The sequence below is a fragment of the Akebia trifoliata genome, chromosome 5 (genome assembly GCF_017979445.1).
Source record: "Akebia trifoliata isolate Shusen 1 chromosome 5, ASM1797944v1, whole genome shotgun sequence".
Classification (NCBI taxonomy): domain Eukaryota; kingdom Viridiplantae; phylum Streptophyta; class Magnoliopsida; order Ranunculales; family Lardizabalaceae; genus Akebia; species Akebia trifoliata.
In genome coordinates, this window is record NC_141379.1 from 25,210,746 (window position 1) to 25,227,636 (window position 16,891).

The 16,891-nt window shown below is 38.5% G+C and overlaps 2 protein-coding genes across 4 annotated transcripts in view; both read left to right on the forward strand.

Annotated features, from left to right (window-relative positions):
• Nucleotides 1-9,805, forward strand: part of LOC147401765 (ATP-dependent protease La (LON) domain protein) — a gene marked incomplete at its 5' end in the record, with an annotated part of 37,257 nt that extends 27,452 nt beyond the window's left edge. The window contains one exon of the mRNA XM_086443166.1: nucleotides 9,233-9,805. Within this exon, the coding sequence (XP_086299292.1) occupies nucleotides 9,233-9,393 (161 nt within the window). The remainder of the gene's footprint in view (nucleotides 1-9,232) is intronic.
• Nucleotides 9,806-10,963: 1,158 nt separating this feature from the next.
• Nucleotides 10,964-15,591, forward strand: LOC147401766 (uncharacterized). 3 transcript variants are annotated; one of them, XR_015178682.1, is made up of 6 exons: nucleotides 10,964-11,113; nucleotides 12,512-12,789; nucleotides 13,431-13,915; nucleotides 13,989-14,220; nucleotides 14,765-15,319; nucleotides 15,407-15,591. XR_015178682.1 is itself a non-coding variant. In XM_086443169.1 (6 exons), exons 3-6 carry the CDS (start codon nucleotides 12,564-12,566, stop codon nucleotides 15,235-15,237), a joined length of 1,416 nt encoding a protein of 471 aa, XP_086299295.1. In that variant the 5' UTR covers nucleotides 10,968-11,113; nucleotides 12,429-12,494; nucleotides 12,525-12,563; the 3' UTR covers nucleotides 15,238-15,591. The 3 variants fall into 3 exon arrangements, 2 of the variants coding, with proteins under 2 accessions (XP_086299294.1, XP_086299295.1); XM_086443169.1 differs by adding an exon at nucleotides 12,429-12,494 and having other exon boundaries at nucleotides 10,968-11,113; nucleotides 12,525-12,789; nucleotides 14,765-15,591; XM_086443168.1 differs by having other exon boundaries at nucleotides 14,765-15,591.
• Nucleotides 15,592-16,891: the final 1,300 nt, after the last annotated feature.

Here is a 16,891-nt window from a genome sequence, read left to right on the forward strand (position 1 = left end):
AGACACCTTCAAAGGCGGTTTTACTAACACCTTTAGTAAGAATATCGGTGAGTTGTTGAGATGTTGGAACAAACGGAGTACAAATCTGCCCAGAAACAATCTTCTCTCTAATAAAATGTCGATAAACTTCGATATGCTTCGTTCTGTCATGCTGAACCGGATTAGCTGCTATGTTAATGGCTGATTTATTATCATAATATAGTGAAAATGGGCTGTTACTGGAAGACACAAGTCAGCTAGTAAGATCTTGAGCCACAACAATTCACACACTCCAAGTGCCATAGCTTTGTACTTTGATTCCGCACTAGACCGAGAGACCACATCCTGCTTATTACTATGCCAAGTTACCAAGTTGCCACCAACTTTAGTACAGTACCCCGAAGTAGATTGTCTATCAGTCACTGACCCAGCATAATCTGTATCTGTCCACGCCTCAATGCGAAGATGGCATTGATTACTAAACAAAATACCTTGACCAGGACATCCCTTAAGATATCTAAGAATGCGATAAACAGCAGTAAGATGAGATGTTCGAGGCGAGTGCATAAACTGACTTACGACACTAACAACATAGGCAATGTCGGGGCGAGTCATAGATAAGTAGATCAATTTTCCTACAAGACGCTAATACTGGCCAATATCTGATAAACATTCCCTCTTAGAATTAGCCAACCTGTGATTCTGCTCAATAGGTGTATCAGCTGGACGAGAACCAAGTTGACCAGAATCATGGAGCAAATCAAGGACATATTTACGCTGAGAGATAAATATACGAGAGTGGGATCGTGCAACCTCAATGCCCAAAAAATAGCGAAGATGACCAAGGTCCTTAATCTCAAATTGACGTCCTAAGTAGGATTTGACCTCGGTAATGCCAGCACTATCATCTCCAGTAATAACAATATCATCAACATAAACAATCAAAGCAACAGTTTTACCCTAGGAGTGACGTAAGAAAAGGGTGTGATCAGTAGAACTCTGATGGAAACCAAACTGATGCATGGCCTTAGTAAAGTGTTCAGACCATGCGCGAGGAGACTGCTTCAAGCCATAAAGAGAACGGCAAAGACGACAAACATGTGTAGGAGAAGTAGATGTAAGAAACCCATGAGGTTGGACCATATAAACCTCTTCTTGAAGATCACCATTGAGAAACGCATTCTTGACATCTAACTGATAGAAAGACCAGCTTCTGATAGCGGCAATAGACATAAAAATGCGAATGGTGGTCATTTTGGCAATCGGAGCAAAAGTCTCCTGATAATCAATCCCATAAGTCTGAGCATAACCTTTGGCCACCAAACGGGCCTTATAACGAGCAATAGAACCATCCGGATTATGCTTAAGTGTGAAAACCTAGCGACATCCCACAGCTTTCCTTCCAGGCGGGAGAGGAACAAGTTCCCAAGTCTGAGTCTTTTCAAGAGCATTCAACTCTTCAATCATAGCTGTTCGCCACTCAGAATGGGTAATAGCATCTGCAACAGTTGTACGAAGAGAAACAGTAGAAACAGAGGCTAGAAAACTCCGATAGGAGGGTGAGAGTGTAGAATCAGATATATAATTAGAAATAGGATAAGTACAAGTGCGCTTACCCTTACGAGTGACAATAGGACGATCATCACAGGGAACAGAAGGAGGCAGATCTGGAGGCAAGGAGGTGAGCTGGTCTGTCATAGAAGTGATGGTAGTATCGCGTGGACGCCGAGAGTAAACTTGCAGAGGAGGGGATGACGAACTGACAGGTGGTGGAGAGGGTGGAACTGGGAAAGGAAGAGGAAAGGAAACAGGGAGGGGATCATCCGGGGAGTCTAAGGGAAACCACTCAGATTGAGTGCCAATGGACCCATTATAATATGGGGTATGCTCAAAGAATGAAACATCCTGAGAAATGAAACGCCGTCGAGAAGGAGGATGGTAACAACGGTATCCTTTCTGAGTAGAGGAATAACCCAAGGGAAGGACCCCACACATCCGAATGGATTAGGTCAAACATAGCAGGGGTTGTAGTATTCATACTAATAGGATAAGAGGAACGCACATGTTTAGCTAATTGACAAGTTTCACAAGAAAAATCAAGCAATTGTTATTATCAAATAAAGCAGGGAACATGTGTTTCAAATATCCAAAAGAAATATAGCCTAAGCGTAAGTGCCAACGCATTACAAGAGCCTTATTAGACTGACTACTACTACTAATTTGGGAAATTGAATAGGTGCTAGGTAAATTGGCTATGTCCAAGAGATACAGTCCATTCACTTCACGTCTAGTGCCAATCGTCCTCTTCGACTCTAGATCTTGAAAGACACAATGAGAGAGATAAAAAATTACACTGCAATTCAAATTTTTTGTAATGCTACTAACATATATAAGATTAGTAGTGTGTTGAGGAACATGCAGTGTGTTGGTTAAAGATAAAGAAGATGTAACAGGAAAATGACCTTGACCAGCTATAGAAGACAAAGAACCATCAGCTAGGCGAAGCTTGCGATGACCATAACAAGTATTATAGGATTCGAACAGGAAGGACATACCGGTCATGTTATCGGAGGAACCAGAATCAATGATCCATAGTGAAGAAATGGTGGAAACACTGTTTGCAGATGCAAAAGTACCTGAGTGAGCGAAAGTAGAGACTGGCTGAGATGAAGCCTCCATCTGATTAAAGAATTTTCTGAACTTGTCAAGCTCGGCTTGGGATAGTGATATCGAATTCGAAGAGGAAGTAGTAGCTGAAGGAGGTGCTAAATCAGTAGTCGGCTGAGAGGCCACATGAGTTGAAGATCGTTGAGACTGTTGACGTTACTGATTAGGACGACCATGAAGTGCATAACAACGAGCCTTCACGTGACCCAACTTTCCACAATGATCACACTTATGTTGTTGACGGGTAGGCAGAGACCCACTAGGAGGCTGTGGAGAAGGTAGGCGAGCAAGCATAGCTGAGTGGTCGCTTACAGATTGAGGTAGGACAGCGGCGCGACACTCTCATCAGCCAAGACATAGGAATACGCAGTCTGTAGGGATGGAAAGGGATCCATACCCAATAAGTGAACTCTCGCATACTCAAACTCATCCCGGAGCCCGGCTAGAAATTGAAAGACTCGATTCTTATCAAGAATCGACGCATATAATGCCTCATCACCGGAATCTTTTCAAGCATAGGATGAGGAGTAGAAAGTCAACTCTTCCCATCAAGCACGGAGCTGGGATATATAGGAGGTAACTAAAGAGTCACCTTGCGAAAGACGGGAAATCTCACGCTCCAGGTTAAAGATCTGGACATTGTTTTGACGTTGCGAGTAGATATTCTTTGCAGAATCTCATATTTGTTTAGCTGTCTTGGAGAACATAAACCCAGCTACAATGTGTGGTTGCAAAGATGTAACTAGCCAAGAACGGACCATAGAGTCATTAGCAAACCATTGGGGATAGGTAGTGTCTGTTGGTATCGGTTGCTTTTCCGCCCCTGTGAGGTAGCCGATCTTTCCTTTTCCACCAATAAACATTTCAACCGATCGAGCCTAAAGAAGGTAATTAGGACCATCTAAATTTACGGTAGTAATTTGGATTCCTGGAAAGTCGGTTGTATGAGAGGGAGGACCTCCCAATCCATCACTATTATTGGTGATCGAGGAAAAAGATGTCTCGGAGGCCATCAAGAGAATTTATGTGGTTTGGTTTGAAGTGTTGTTGTAGCCTTCAACTGTAGCCTTCAACCAGTAAGGTTGCTGTGATCGCAGCCTTCCAACTACACTTCTGCAGTGATCATAACTACCCAAACTACACTTTTGCAGTGGTTTCGAGCCTCAACTGCACCTCTGCAGTGATCTTAACTACCCAAACTGCACTTCTGCAGTGGTCTCGAGCCTCAACTGCACCTCTGCAGGGACCGTAGCCACCCAACCTCTTGTCTGCAATGGTCGCAAGTCCCAACTGCACCTCTGCAGTTGTCGTGGAAGTCGAACAACACTTCTGCTGTTGTCGTGGGTATCAAACAGCAGTCCTGCTGTTGTCTTGGATGACAAACTGCACCTCTGCAATTGTCGTGGAAGTCGAACAACACTTCTGCTGCTGTCGTGGGTATCAAACAGCACTCCTGCTGTTGTCTTGGATGACAAACAACACCTCTGCTGTTGTCGTTGAAGTCAAACAACCCTTCTGCTGCTATCATGGATATCAAACAACACTTCTGCTGCTGTCGTTGATGACAAACAACACCTCTGCTATTGTCGTGGATGTCAGACATCCACAGGGCTGTTGTCGCAGGTTGCAGAGAATAGTGGGCTGTTGTCGTGGATGTCAAACAGCCACAGGGCTGTTGCCGCAGGTTGCAGAGAATCGTGTGCTCTGATACCAAGTTAAAAAATGATAGATTGAAAGTTGTTGATTAACACACCCTAATTGGGTTTTAACTTAGTATTACAAAGACCAGCAAAGGAAAAGACTAAAAAGGACAATTGACTAAAAACCTAATTAAATAAGAATTATTCAACAATGAGGATCGTAATCCTTCAGGAGATTTCTTGATGAATAAGGTGTGATCTGACTGGCCTTGAGTGTATCCATGCTTCTTGACTGCTATAGTAAATCTCTCAAACCAAGCCCTTGGTGACTATTTAAGGCCATAAAGAAATTTCCTTAGTCTACAAACACGGTTGGTATTGCTAAAGTCCTCAAAACCAGGAGGGATCTCCATGTAGACTTCATCTTCCAATTCTTCATTAAGGAATGCATTCTTGACGTCAAGTTGGTGTAGAGGCCAATCCAAATTGGTTGCCAAGGATAGAAGTACCCGCATTGTATTTAACTTAGTAACAGGAGCAAATGTTTCCTAATAATCAATCCCGTAGGTTTGAGTGAATCCCTTGGCTACCAGTCTCACCTTGTATTGATCAACACTTCCATCTGCCTTGTGCTTAACATTGAATATCCACTTGCATCCCACAGGTTGTTTGCCTTCGGGAAGTTCTGTGAGTTCCCAAGTACCATTTTTCTCAAGAGACCGAATTTCTTCATCAACTGCTTCCTTCCATTCAGAGTGCTTTGGAGCCTCTTGTATGCAGCTAGGCATATCTATGCTGGGCAGATTTGATGTAAAAACATGGTAGTAGTGAGACAGTTTCTCATATGTCACAAAGTTTGAGATCGGATGCTGAGTGCATGACCTAACACCTTTCCTTTGAGCTATAGGAATATCAAGATCATTACTAAGATAAGAATTTGTGTTACCATGAGTAGAAGTGGTTGGATTTGGAGCGGACGCTTGGTTCTGTTCAGGAAAAGTGAGTTGATCTACCTCCCTTTGAGCGGTGATTTGCTTTCTTGAATAAACAATCCCTTTAAATATCCTTCATTTTTCTTGTTGAGTTAGGACCTAAGGATTGTGTGGAGTGGGTTCAGAATGAACGGATGGTTCGGGTGTTTGCTCGATTAGAATAGGTACATTTGGACGGGTGGTGGAGTTACTCGAAGCGGATGAACTTGAGCTGTTGGAAGGCACGGATGGGACATCCACATCTTGCCAAAACTGATATTCTTCTTGCACTATGGAATTCACCCCCTGAATATGAGTTTTGGAGTAAAACGACTAACTCTCAAAGTGAGTTGATTTACCTCCCTTTGAACGGTGATCTGCTTTCTTGAATAAACAATCCCTTTAAATATCCTTGATTTTTCTTATTGAGTCAGGACCTGAGGATTGTGTGGAGTGGGTTCAGAATGAACAGATGGTTCGGGTGTTAGCTCGATTAGAATAGGTACATTTGGACGGGTGGTGGAGTTACTCGGAGTGGATGAACTTGAGCTGTTGGAAGGCACAGATGGGACATCCACATCTTGCCAAAACTGATATTCTTCTTGCACTATGGAATTCTCCCCCTGAATATGAGTTTTGGAGTAAAACGACTGACTATCAAAGAAGGTAACATCCATGGTGTTATAGAACTTCCGAGTAGTGGGAGAGTAACATTTGTAACCTTTTTGGTGAGGAGAGTATTCAAGGAATAGACATTTTTTGGCTTTGGGATCTATTTTGCTTCTTTGATTTGGAGGTATGTGGACAAACGCTGAGCAACCGAAGACTTTTAGTGGCAAGGGACGAGATGAGTCTGGATTGAGGATAGACTTGAGTGAGAACCTGGCATGGAGTTTGGAATTTCAAGACTCTAGAAAGCATACGATTTATGAGATAGGCAGCGGTAAGGACAATTTCCCCCCAAAAATGTTTTGGGACATGACTTGTGAACATGACAGAACGAGCAACTTTTAACAGGTGTCGATTTTTCCTCTCGGCTATCCCATTTTGCTGTGGGGTGTTTATTCAGGAGCTCTGATGAACTATCCCACGCTCAAAGAGGTAATCCCCAAGAATAGAATGAAAATATTCCTTGGCATTGTCCGTTATGAAAATCTGAACTTTGGCTTGGAATTGAGTTTGGATCATTGAGTGAAAATTTTTAAAGATTGGTCCTGCCTCAGATTTTTCTCTCATAAGGAATATCCAGGTAACTCTAGAATGATCATCAGCAAAAGAGATAAACCATCGGTTTCCTGTAATAGTATTGACTGGAGAGGGTCCCCAAATGTCGCTATGTATAACTGAGAAAGGTTCTGATTCCTTGTATGGTTGAATTGGATGAGTATTTCGAGTATGTTTGGACAATTGACAAATTTCACACTGGAAAGACCTCAAATTTTTATTAATAAATAAAGAAGGAAACAACTTTTCAAGATAAATGAAACTTGGGTGACCTAATCGAAAATGCTACAACATAATTTCACTTTCATTATTGGAAGCTGAAACAGAGTTAGAATTTCTAACAGACTAACTCTCTCCACAATGAGCACTTAGAGATTGTTTTCCAAGTTGATTATCACTCTTTATGAGGTAGAGCCCTTCACTTTCCTTAGCATTGCCAATCGTCCTCCTCGAATCCAAGTCTTGAAATTCACAATGAGTGGGAAAGAATTTAGCAACACAATTCATATCTCTAGTAAGTTTGCTAATGGATAAAAGGTTACAGGTCAGATTCGGAACCAACAACACCGAATTTAAAACTAAAGTCTTTGAGATGCTAATTTGCCCAATACCAGCCATAGTGGATAGGGAACCATCTGCTATTCTCACTTTGTATTTTTCAAAAATCGGGTTGCATTTTTGGAATAAAGAAGTATCTCCAGTCATGTGATCAGCAGCTCCAGAGTCAATAATCCATGAAGTTAGATTCTCAGTTTTGGCTCCTAGAGCACTTAGGAATGTACCTTTTGTGTTACTGAAACTGTGCTGATGATTGGTGCTGCAGGGCTTGATTGAAGTTGGTTGAACATCTTCTGCAACATCTCAATCTGCTCTTTGCTGAAGGGTGCAGTTTCGGTTGTTGGTTGGTCATTTGTAGTGGCTGCAAAACCACGACCTTCTCTGTCCTGAGCTGAAGTTGGCTGAACATCTTCTGCAACATCTCAATCTGTTCTTTGCTGAAGGGTGCAGTTTCGGTTGTTGGTTGGTCATTTGTAGTGGCTGCAAAACCACGACCTTCTCTGTCCTGAGCTGAAGTTGGCTGAACATCTTCTGCAACATCTCAATCTGTTCTTTGCTGAAGGGTGCAGTTTCGGTTGTTGGTTGGTCATTTGTAGTGGCTGCAAAACCACGACCTTCTCTGTCCTAAGATGGTTTATTTGGTTTCCAATCTGCTGGCTTCCCATGAATTTTCCAGCATGTCTCTTTGGTATGTCCAGGCTTTCGATAGTGATCAAACTAAGGCCTGCCTTTGCGGGTTCGATTATCATTGGTTGGATTTATTCCATGTGTTGCAAGCGCCGAACTTTCTAGAATATTTGCAACGTTTGGAGTGCTTTGATTTCCCATCATGATCTTCTTCCTGCTTTCTTCTCAACGCACTTCTGAAAAAGCTTCTCGGATTGAAGGCGAAAGCCTCATCCCGAACACTCTCTCCCTGATTTCATCAAGGTTTTTGTTTAGTCTAAGTAAGAATTTTGATACTCTCTCCTTCTCGACTATTTTCCTGTATTTGGCTGCATCTCCCATGCAATCCCAGTCAAGTTCTTCGAAGACATCCAATTGTTGCCAAAATCGGGTAAGAGTATTATAGTATTGGGTGACGAAGAGATCAAATCATGGAGGCTACTTTTAATCTCCAGTTGTTCTGCCGTATTGTCATTGTCGGAGTACGTTTCCTTCGCTGCATCCCAGACTTCTTTTGCGGTTCCATAGAACATGAAATTCTGCCCAATTTCATTGTCCATGGTATTAATCAACCACGATATTACCATGTTATTTTCAGATCTCTAGGTTCGAAATTTTGGGTCTTCCTTCCGTGGGGTTACAGCAGCGCCTGTGAGGTAGTCATCTTTCCCTTTCCCTGATATGAACATTATCACCGATTGAGCCCATTGAAGGTAATTATGTCCGTTCAGTTTGTGTCCAGTTATTGGAAGCGTGAGACTTTCAGACCCGCCATGACCGCTGTGAGAAATCTGTTCAGGGCCAGAAGAGGCGTCGGAGGTGCTGCTCTTATCAGTGGCCATTCCGTATTTGACCATCATTAGAATTCTTAGGTTCAGAGGTTGCTCTGATACCATATAGAAAATATGAGAAAATTATTCTCACATTGTTATTTTTGGATAGGCCCCATGAATTAATAGGAGAGGATACCAACACAATTAGGTAACTCAACTCCTTGATTCTAGGAAGTAAAACATAAATCAATTAAGCCATAAATCTTGGAGATTTGGATACTAATTATCCTCATCTCTTTATTTGGAAACTAACAAAATCTGCTAAATACGGAAATACAATATGAGATTTCTTCTAATTGCACATTCTAAATTCAACAGTTTCTTATGTCCTGATTACCTAATTCACGTATTATACATTTATATATACGAATTTACTGATCTTCAAAAAAAAAAATAAATAATAATTTGGCCATCACTCTCCAATGATAGTTTGATGTGTGTAGTTTTGAATAAAATTGTATTATTTGCTTCACATACTTTTGCTCTCCTAAAATCCAAATAACTACCTATGATTATGAAACCACCCCTAGCACTAGAAAATACAGTTTGATTACAATTTGAGTATGCTATTCAGCTACTGACCAAATATTTTACCATTTGAGTCCCAAACCGAACTATACCCGTGCCATACAAATTCAATGTGTTTTGGATTTGCTAACCATTCATATAGGTTAAGCTGATGTTATTTCAACAGGATCCAGCCAATCGGAATTGCTAGATTTGCAGAAAGAGAAGTTACAAGCGATGGAAATTAAAGACACATTGAGAAGGCTTGAGGATTCAATAAATTGGACAAAGCGAAACATTTCCATGGTTGCAGCTAAGCTAGCTATTCAATCATTGGAAGTGAAGTAGGCTATGGGGAACTCCTTAGGTGCAATGCCATGCTGGTGGACTTGCTTACATGGGATTGCTGGTGTAGATGTGGCAATGCAAATCAGGTGCTCTTGTAAATAACAATGTAACGAGGAACAAAATCAGAAAATGGAAGTTTCCTCGTAGTTTTAGTTTTGGGTGCCCTTGCAAACGATTCGTTTATGTATTTTATTTGCTTACTCGATATCTATTGTTACATTCTGTAATACTGCATAGCATATTACATGCTCAAGTGTCTGCAGCGACACTCGTACTTTATGAGGTTTTCTTTGAAGAGCTGAGTAGTCAGCATTTTCAGGAGAAAACATGGAATGAATCGAGGATTTATTTTATCTTTTAGTGCACATAAATCAAGATTTTGCTTGTACTATATGAAATGTCATTTTGTCAATGATTTGGTAGATTTTGTGAAATTTACGGAAGAAATGCCTTAACACAATGATAATAATACTCTTAATCTTTTTATTATTATTATTAAGAGACAAAATAATAATTAGTTGTTGGGCTACCTTACAAAAAAAAAAAAAAATCATAATTATATTTATAGAGAACACAATGATTGTGGAGATTACCAACATCCTTTAGTCTATTAATCTCAGACTTCGGATTACTAAAATGTGTAAAACTCTATGAATTATATCTAGGTGGGATGAATTAGGTCAAGATTCATTGATTTTATTTTATTTTTATGAATTTTATAATAATCATTATGGTATGATTGAGATTTTCAGTATATGTATACATCCATCAACTGTTTTTTTGATCGGTATCCATTGACTTATTTACTTTCTAAAGTTCTTTCAGTTGATGTAAAAGTAAGGGAAGAGCTACAATAGGGCCAAGTGAACGCTATTGCCCCACTGAATTTTCGAAAAAAAATATATATTGAACTTCAGTTGTATAGAAAAACAACAAATTTTATATCGACAGATTTTTTTCGCTTAAATATTTTAAGAAAAATGATGATAGTACTCTAAAGATGGATTTTTCGGCTATTATAGACCTCATATATTTTCAACAACAACAAAAAAAAAAAAATTATAAAACTTATAGAAGTGTAGTTAGAATAGTTGATGATTATATCATGATTTTTTCAAAAAATCTCCCAGTTTTTTGAACAACATTTGATTTTTTTTCAAAAACTCACGATTAAGCATGATTTAATCGACAAATTTTTATTTTTTATATGATAAGTTACAGATTATTTTTAATGTTAATTTTAATTTTTAATGATATTTTATAACTTAATATATAAAATATGTGTTTTTTTTTTTACTTAAAAAAAATTATATTTATTTATTTTTACTTTATCCCAGTGTTTTAAAACCGGACCGACAATTCAACCGAAGTTTTGCTCCTGGCTCTTAATACGAATATACTCCCATCTCCAAATATTTCTAGAAAAGGAAAGAGTCGAATCGGATTTTGAACGAGCCAAATAGGAAACCGATTTAGAATGTCAGTTCACAAATGGACACTGCGAGTCCGCTCAGTCCTACTGAGTCGAATCGTACTCTTCTGAGTTTTAGAACAACGTGAATCGCTCTCGTTATTTGTTTTCAAGGAGGAAAAAGCAGCTCTCACTCCCTCCTCATTCAGAATTTCTAGGGATTCTCAAAAGTGTTTTATGAAGCGGACGGGCATGGAGATGGCGAGTCACATTTCTTGTACGGTCCTGAACGCCTCCATCGCATAGAAGGTTCGTTCATAAACCCTATTTTTACTAAATTTCTTTCTCTGGTTTTCTGTTTGAATAAAAATTCTACTTGACTGTGACTCTTTATATAAGTTTTTGATCATCTTTTAGTATGTGAGGAGCTTAAGATATAGTTTAATTTGTAAAGGAATTAGCTTTATTGAATTGGATGCAATTACAAGAAACCTAAGTGGGTTTATATGGGAAATCACAATAAGCAAAAAAAAAAAAAAAAAAGAGAATAAACCCTAAAATAAGATAAACCCTATTAGAAATCACTAATTGTAATGTAAGAGTATATTCAATGGAGATGAATATACATCAGTTATGAGACAATGTGAACTATATTACATTGCTTCCCTTTTCCTTATTATTGTGAACCAAGAAAAAATAATACCAACATCCAAGAAACTACTATATGTGAAAAATGAATACTACCCGAGCATGGTAGCCCCCAAATGATATCAAGTTGATTTGTCCAAGTCATCTCGATTCTTGTCTTGAAGGAGTGAAATCATTTAAATTTTTAAAAATAATTTATTAATATATATAATATTTATAATTTTTACCTTATTATAAGGTTAATTAGTAGATGAAGGTGCCACTTAGCTAAGTGGTAAAGGCTCGACGACAGTTGACCCCATGACCTAGGTTCAAATCTTGTTGAACCCACCTTCACCTCCCTAAATCACTAATCCTTTGCTTGCTTAGCAAAAAAAAAATAAATAAAGGTAGGTTAGTAGATGTTCAGTCACAAAATCTTACATTTCCTATATAACAAGCATTTAAATAACTAAAAACAATTTAGTGATGTTTCATAAAAAATTATAATACCTGGTTGACTAGGCCAAATTCTTATTAACTTGTCCAATATTTTGACGAGTCATCTCAGATCTCAGATTAGTCAATATGATGAACAATTCACATGGACGATCTTGCCTTGTCGCATCTGAGATTGAAATGACTTGGCCCAATCATCTCGGTGGCTTAGTTTTGGATGAGTTTTAAAACCATGTGCTTGAGTCAAGATACTTAATGTTGGTACTAAACCTTGTACAACTTTGAACTTCCTGATTTCCACCTGGTTTTGTTTCAATTTCCAAGTTCCAATGGGCCTCTTAGGATAGAAGATATGATACTCATAAATCTCAACCATTGGATTTTGCATTTAAAGGGTTGGGATCATCTGTTTTTTTTGAGTCATTCTTAGGAGTCAATGGATCCTGACCCATATATATTTATAATTGATAAGTATTGTGTTGATATAGAGTGTGAATGGTTATCATAAGCTTAATGGATCTTTTCCTATTTCGTATAGTGTGCTCTTATATTCAGGAGGGATTTTTGTGTTGATAAGAGCTGGAATGATATGGGCTGTATGGCTCCTTTTATTTTGAGTAGGAGAGTTCAAATCCAGAGTTTGGGTTTGTTGTAATGTCCAAAAACTGCAAGCATGTCTGTTAATCCTGGTGCACGATCGATGCTTGTGCAAGACGATGACCCTTCAAGCTCAGGGGTGGATGTGAACGTACCAAATGGTCGCAACAAACGTAGGTCTTTGGTGTCACTGAGTTCGAATCGTCGTAAGAGAAACCGTAAAGGAATCGATGATGCTATAGTGGAAGCTATGTTACGGATAGCGGCTGCTTCAAAGTTGAAGACAACTGCAATGATGAAAGGTGATGATTGTTTTTCTTTAAGAAACTGTATTAAAATATTAGATCAATGCCTCTACCTTGTTGTTTTATTGATCAATTTGAGAAACCCAATGCAAGGGAAACCTTTATCTCAAAAGAGAAGGATGATTGGCATGTTTGTTAGGCATATGTAGTGCTCCCTCTAGTTCCTTGGTTTGAGAAACTTATTGGACTAGTGTTTGGGGTTCTACACTTGTTGCTCATGAGCTGTATGACTAAGTTAGGCTCCTGGTGAACTGCCTTATTTGTATGTTTAATTTGACTTTATGGTTAATGGTTGTGATATTGCTATTATGGTTGGATGATCTTAACTGGTAATACATCGTTGTTGAGAATACCAACTTTATTTGATTGCTTATCGTTGTTTATGATTAACTCCAGCTCTGTAGTATTTCCTTTTTAGTGATTCTATTGCCACACCAACTTTTTCCAATGCCACCCCAATTCATATGCAAATCACCAAAGAATTAGCACGCATCTTGGAGTGGCATTTGCAAAAGTTGGCAAGGCAGTAGAAGCTCACTTCTTTTTGTACTACATTTCCTGCTCAAAATCTGGGTAGTTGAGTTGTGTGTATCAATTATGAAGTATTTGTTTTGTTATGGTATTTTTTATTTCTACAGATGAGTTAGCTGACATGGATGACTATGACCTGGAACTGGATGAGATGGAATTAGTTGCAGCTGCTTCCGGCTATTACTATTATAGTCATATTAATAAGCAACCTTGTCATAATTCATCTCATACTAGATCAGAATTTATGAACGAAGTACTAACTGGTGATGATGATCGATGTCGTGAAATGTTCCGGATGGATAAACACGTTTTTCACAAGTTATGTGACATTCTTCGACAAAGAGACCTATTACGTGATACATCTGGTGTCAAGATAGAGGAGCAAGTGGCAATATTCTTGAATATTGTTGGTCACAATGAACGTAATCGAGTCATCCAAGAACGATTTCATCACTCTGGAGAAACCATCAGTCGGTATTTTAACAACACCTTGAAGGCAATCAAGTCTCTATCACGTGAATTTCTACAGCCGTCAGAGGATGCAACTCCGCCTGAAGTCCTCAACAATTCTAGATTCTACCCATATTTTAAGGTTTATTTCTTAGAAATACATTTTTATTGTTCTAGATTCTTTTCATTTTGTTAACTTTACACTTTTGTCTCAGGATTGTATTGGAGCAATAGATGGCATGCACATCCCTGTACATGTCCCTGCTAAAGATCAATCTCGGTTCCGTAATAGTAAGGGTGTCCTGACACAAAATGTATTGGCAGCGTGCACATTTGACCTGCAGTTTATCTTTGTCTACCCCGGTTGGGAGGGCTCTGCTGCAGATTCACATGTGTTACAAGCAGTCCTCGATGATCCAGTTCAGAATTTCCCTCAAATTCCTGAAGGTTTTCTTACTATCATCATTACACATGAAATTTATTTTGGACACTGTTATTGGCACCACAACTTTTACTTATTACACCACAATGTCTTAAATTATTTATCACACCCCATATTAAAGATTAAAATACACTCTAGAAAACATTACAAAGGTTTGGCTCAAATTATAATCTCAACATTACAAAACATTATTACACTCGTTCAAACAATTTCAGTAGCTGGTTACACAATTATGATTAGGCTCATATAAAATCCTAAACTCGAAAAAATAGAAATCTAACACAAACAAATGAGAGAGCTTCTCTTGGCACCCCAACTTTTACTTATTTTCAACTGTTCACTTATTATTATTATTTTTTAATTGGCGTGTATAAGTAAAAGTTGGGGGTGCCAATAGCAGCTTTTTTTTTTTGTTTTGTTAAATGTTAATTTCCTCTTAGTTAGATACAAATTCATTCAAGTCCACACCCATTTTGTTCTTTTTCTCTTATTTTTATTGTTTTCATGGTTTGCATGTTCACAAATCCAGAATGGGTCAATTTTTTACAGGTAAGTACTACCTTGTTGATGGTGGGTATGCCAATGTCAGAGGATTTATTTCCCCATTTCAAGGATTTCGTTACCATATCGATGAATTTAGAGGTGCTAATCAGCAACCAACAAATGCACAAGAGTTATTCAATCACCGACACGCATCACTAAGAAATGCAATCCAGCGATGTTTTGATGTTCTGAAAGCACGATTCCCCATACTCAAGTTAGCTCCTCCTTATGCATTTCCTACTCAGAGGGATTTGATTATTGCTGCATGTGTAATACACAATCATATTCGACGTGAGGAAAGAAATGATTGGTTATTTAAGGCTTCTGAAACAAGTGCCTTAGAAGAATTGCATGAGCTTGATGATCAACCTGAGACACAGTGCAATTCAATGGTGCAAGATCAGGATGCTTATATGCTACGACACACCATCACTGCAGCAATGTGGAATAACTTCATGAATGAATGGGAAACTTGGTGATCAGATTTTGTCAGTGTTTTACAAGGCACTCGTTGGGAGCATTGTACATGTTGGATAAGATGATGATCATTGGTTTTTGAAGGTTAGGTTTTTATTACATGTTGGCTAGAGGATGATTATTGGTTTTATTTTTGTTTTGTACATTTTCTTATACTCATCTTTTCTTTAGGTTTAACATTCTCTTCCTGCCTATTTTCCCATATTGAAGCCATTAATATACTACATGGTATGTACAACATTCATAGTTTTGAATCTCTCTAAGGATCTGTATGATTGCCGATGTAAAATGGTTGGGAATTTTTTGCCTAGAGGATGTTTGTTGGTGTATGGAGGATAAATTTTTTGTTTTGTACATGTTCTCTAGTTTTAACATTCCCTTCCTGCATTTTTTTCCCGTTAGAAAACATTAATATACTTCTTGGTATACAGCATTCATTGTTTTGAATGTCTCTCTTAAGGGCTTGTAAGTCGCTAATGATTTCTGACTCAAAATTTTTCACCCGGTCTGTACTCGGCTGATTGGCAAGGGCACAGAACCGTTGATCTTTTCCTTGTGTATCTCGAAGAAAAAGATCTTTGGTTCCCCGTGCCCTTGCCATGTCAGCCGTGTACAGACCAAGTGAATTTTTGAGTCAAAATCAGGACTGTAATTTGTATGATTGCCCATGTAAAATGGGTGGGAAAATGATCTGCGTAGAAAATGTGATTTTCAGGTGTATGATTTGCATTTTGCTTGTAATTTGTTTTCCAAGCCAAAATGATACGGGTGTATTTTTGGAGAACCCCACGTTCCCATTGATCCAGTGTATTGAAGGACATACTGAATTTTACCAGAATACCCACGTATACGATCACCTTGGGATGCTTTTTCAATACATATGGACCAATAGGAATATGGGGTCTCCAAAATGCAGGTATCCGCACCTCTGAATGTTATTCTCAGTTCTTTTGACGTTTTTCTAGGTTGCGAAATTCATTTTACCACTTACCAGTTCCCTGAGTAAAGAAACGAATTCCTTGCAATCATGTAAGATCCTAAGAAAAATGTCTCCTATGTGGATGTTTAGGAATGCTAGGAACTTCAGGTTTTTGGCAGTTAAGCATTAGGTTTCTTCATGTGTTTTTTTTGCCTGCGAAAGTTTGAATTTTTACAGTGAGACACAACTGCCAAATGGATTGGATTTTCCACATTGGGAATTTGCAATTTGATAATATGTATATCTATATATTTCAGACCTATTGTTTATCTAATTGGATTTGTTTTGATGCAGACCCAGATCCAAACCTAATCCAATTGTTATTTAATCATGTTGGATTATGCATATTGTTTACTGGATCGGAACCCAGAACCAATAGGGACCGAGTTAGATAAAAATGCTCGACTTATTGACACAATCCCATAGGTTATTGTATTACAATGGACTAAGTGAGTAACACGGATCTGAGGCTCAAGTGATGTTATTGCCTTCTGTTTTGATGATATAGGCTTTCATTTGAATTGAAATTCTAGAAAATTTGTTGCAAGAGTTGTTGCGATTTAAATTACCATGTTACATTTGAGACAGATTGATGTGTTAGAAATTAAGAAAGACACATTGGGCTCTTAACCAAGCCGTTCTTCTTAAAAGCCCAATAAAAACGTGCAATGTAGACA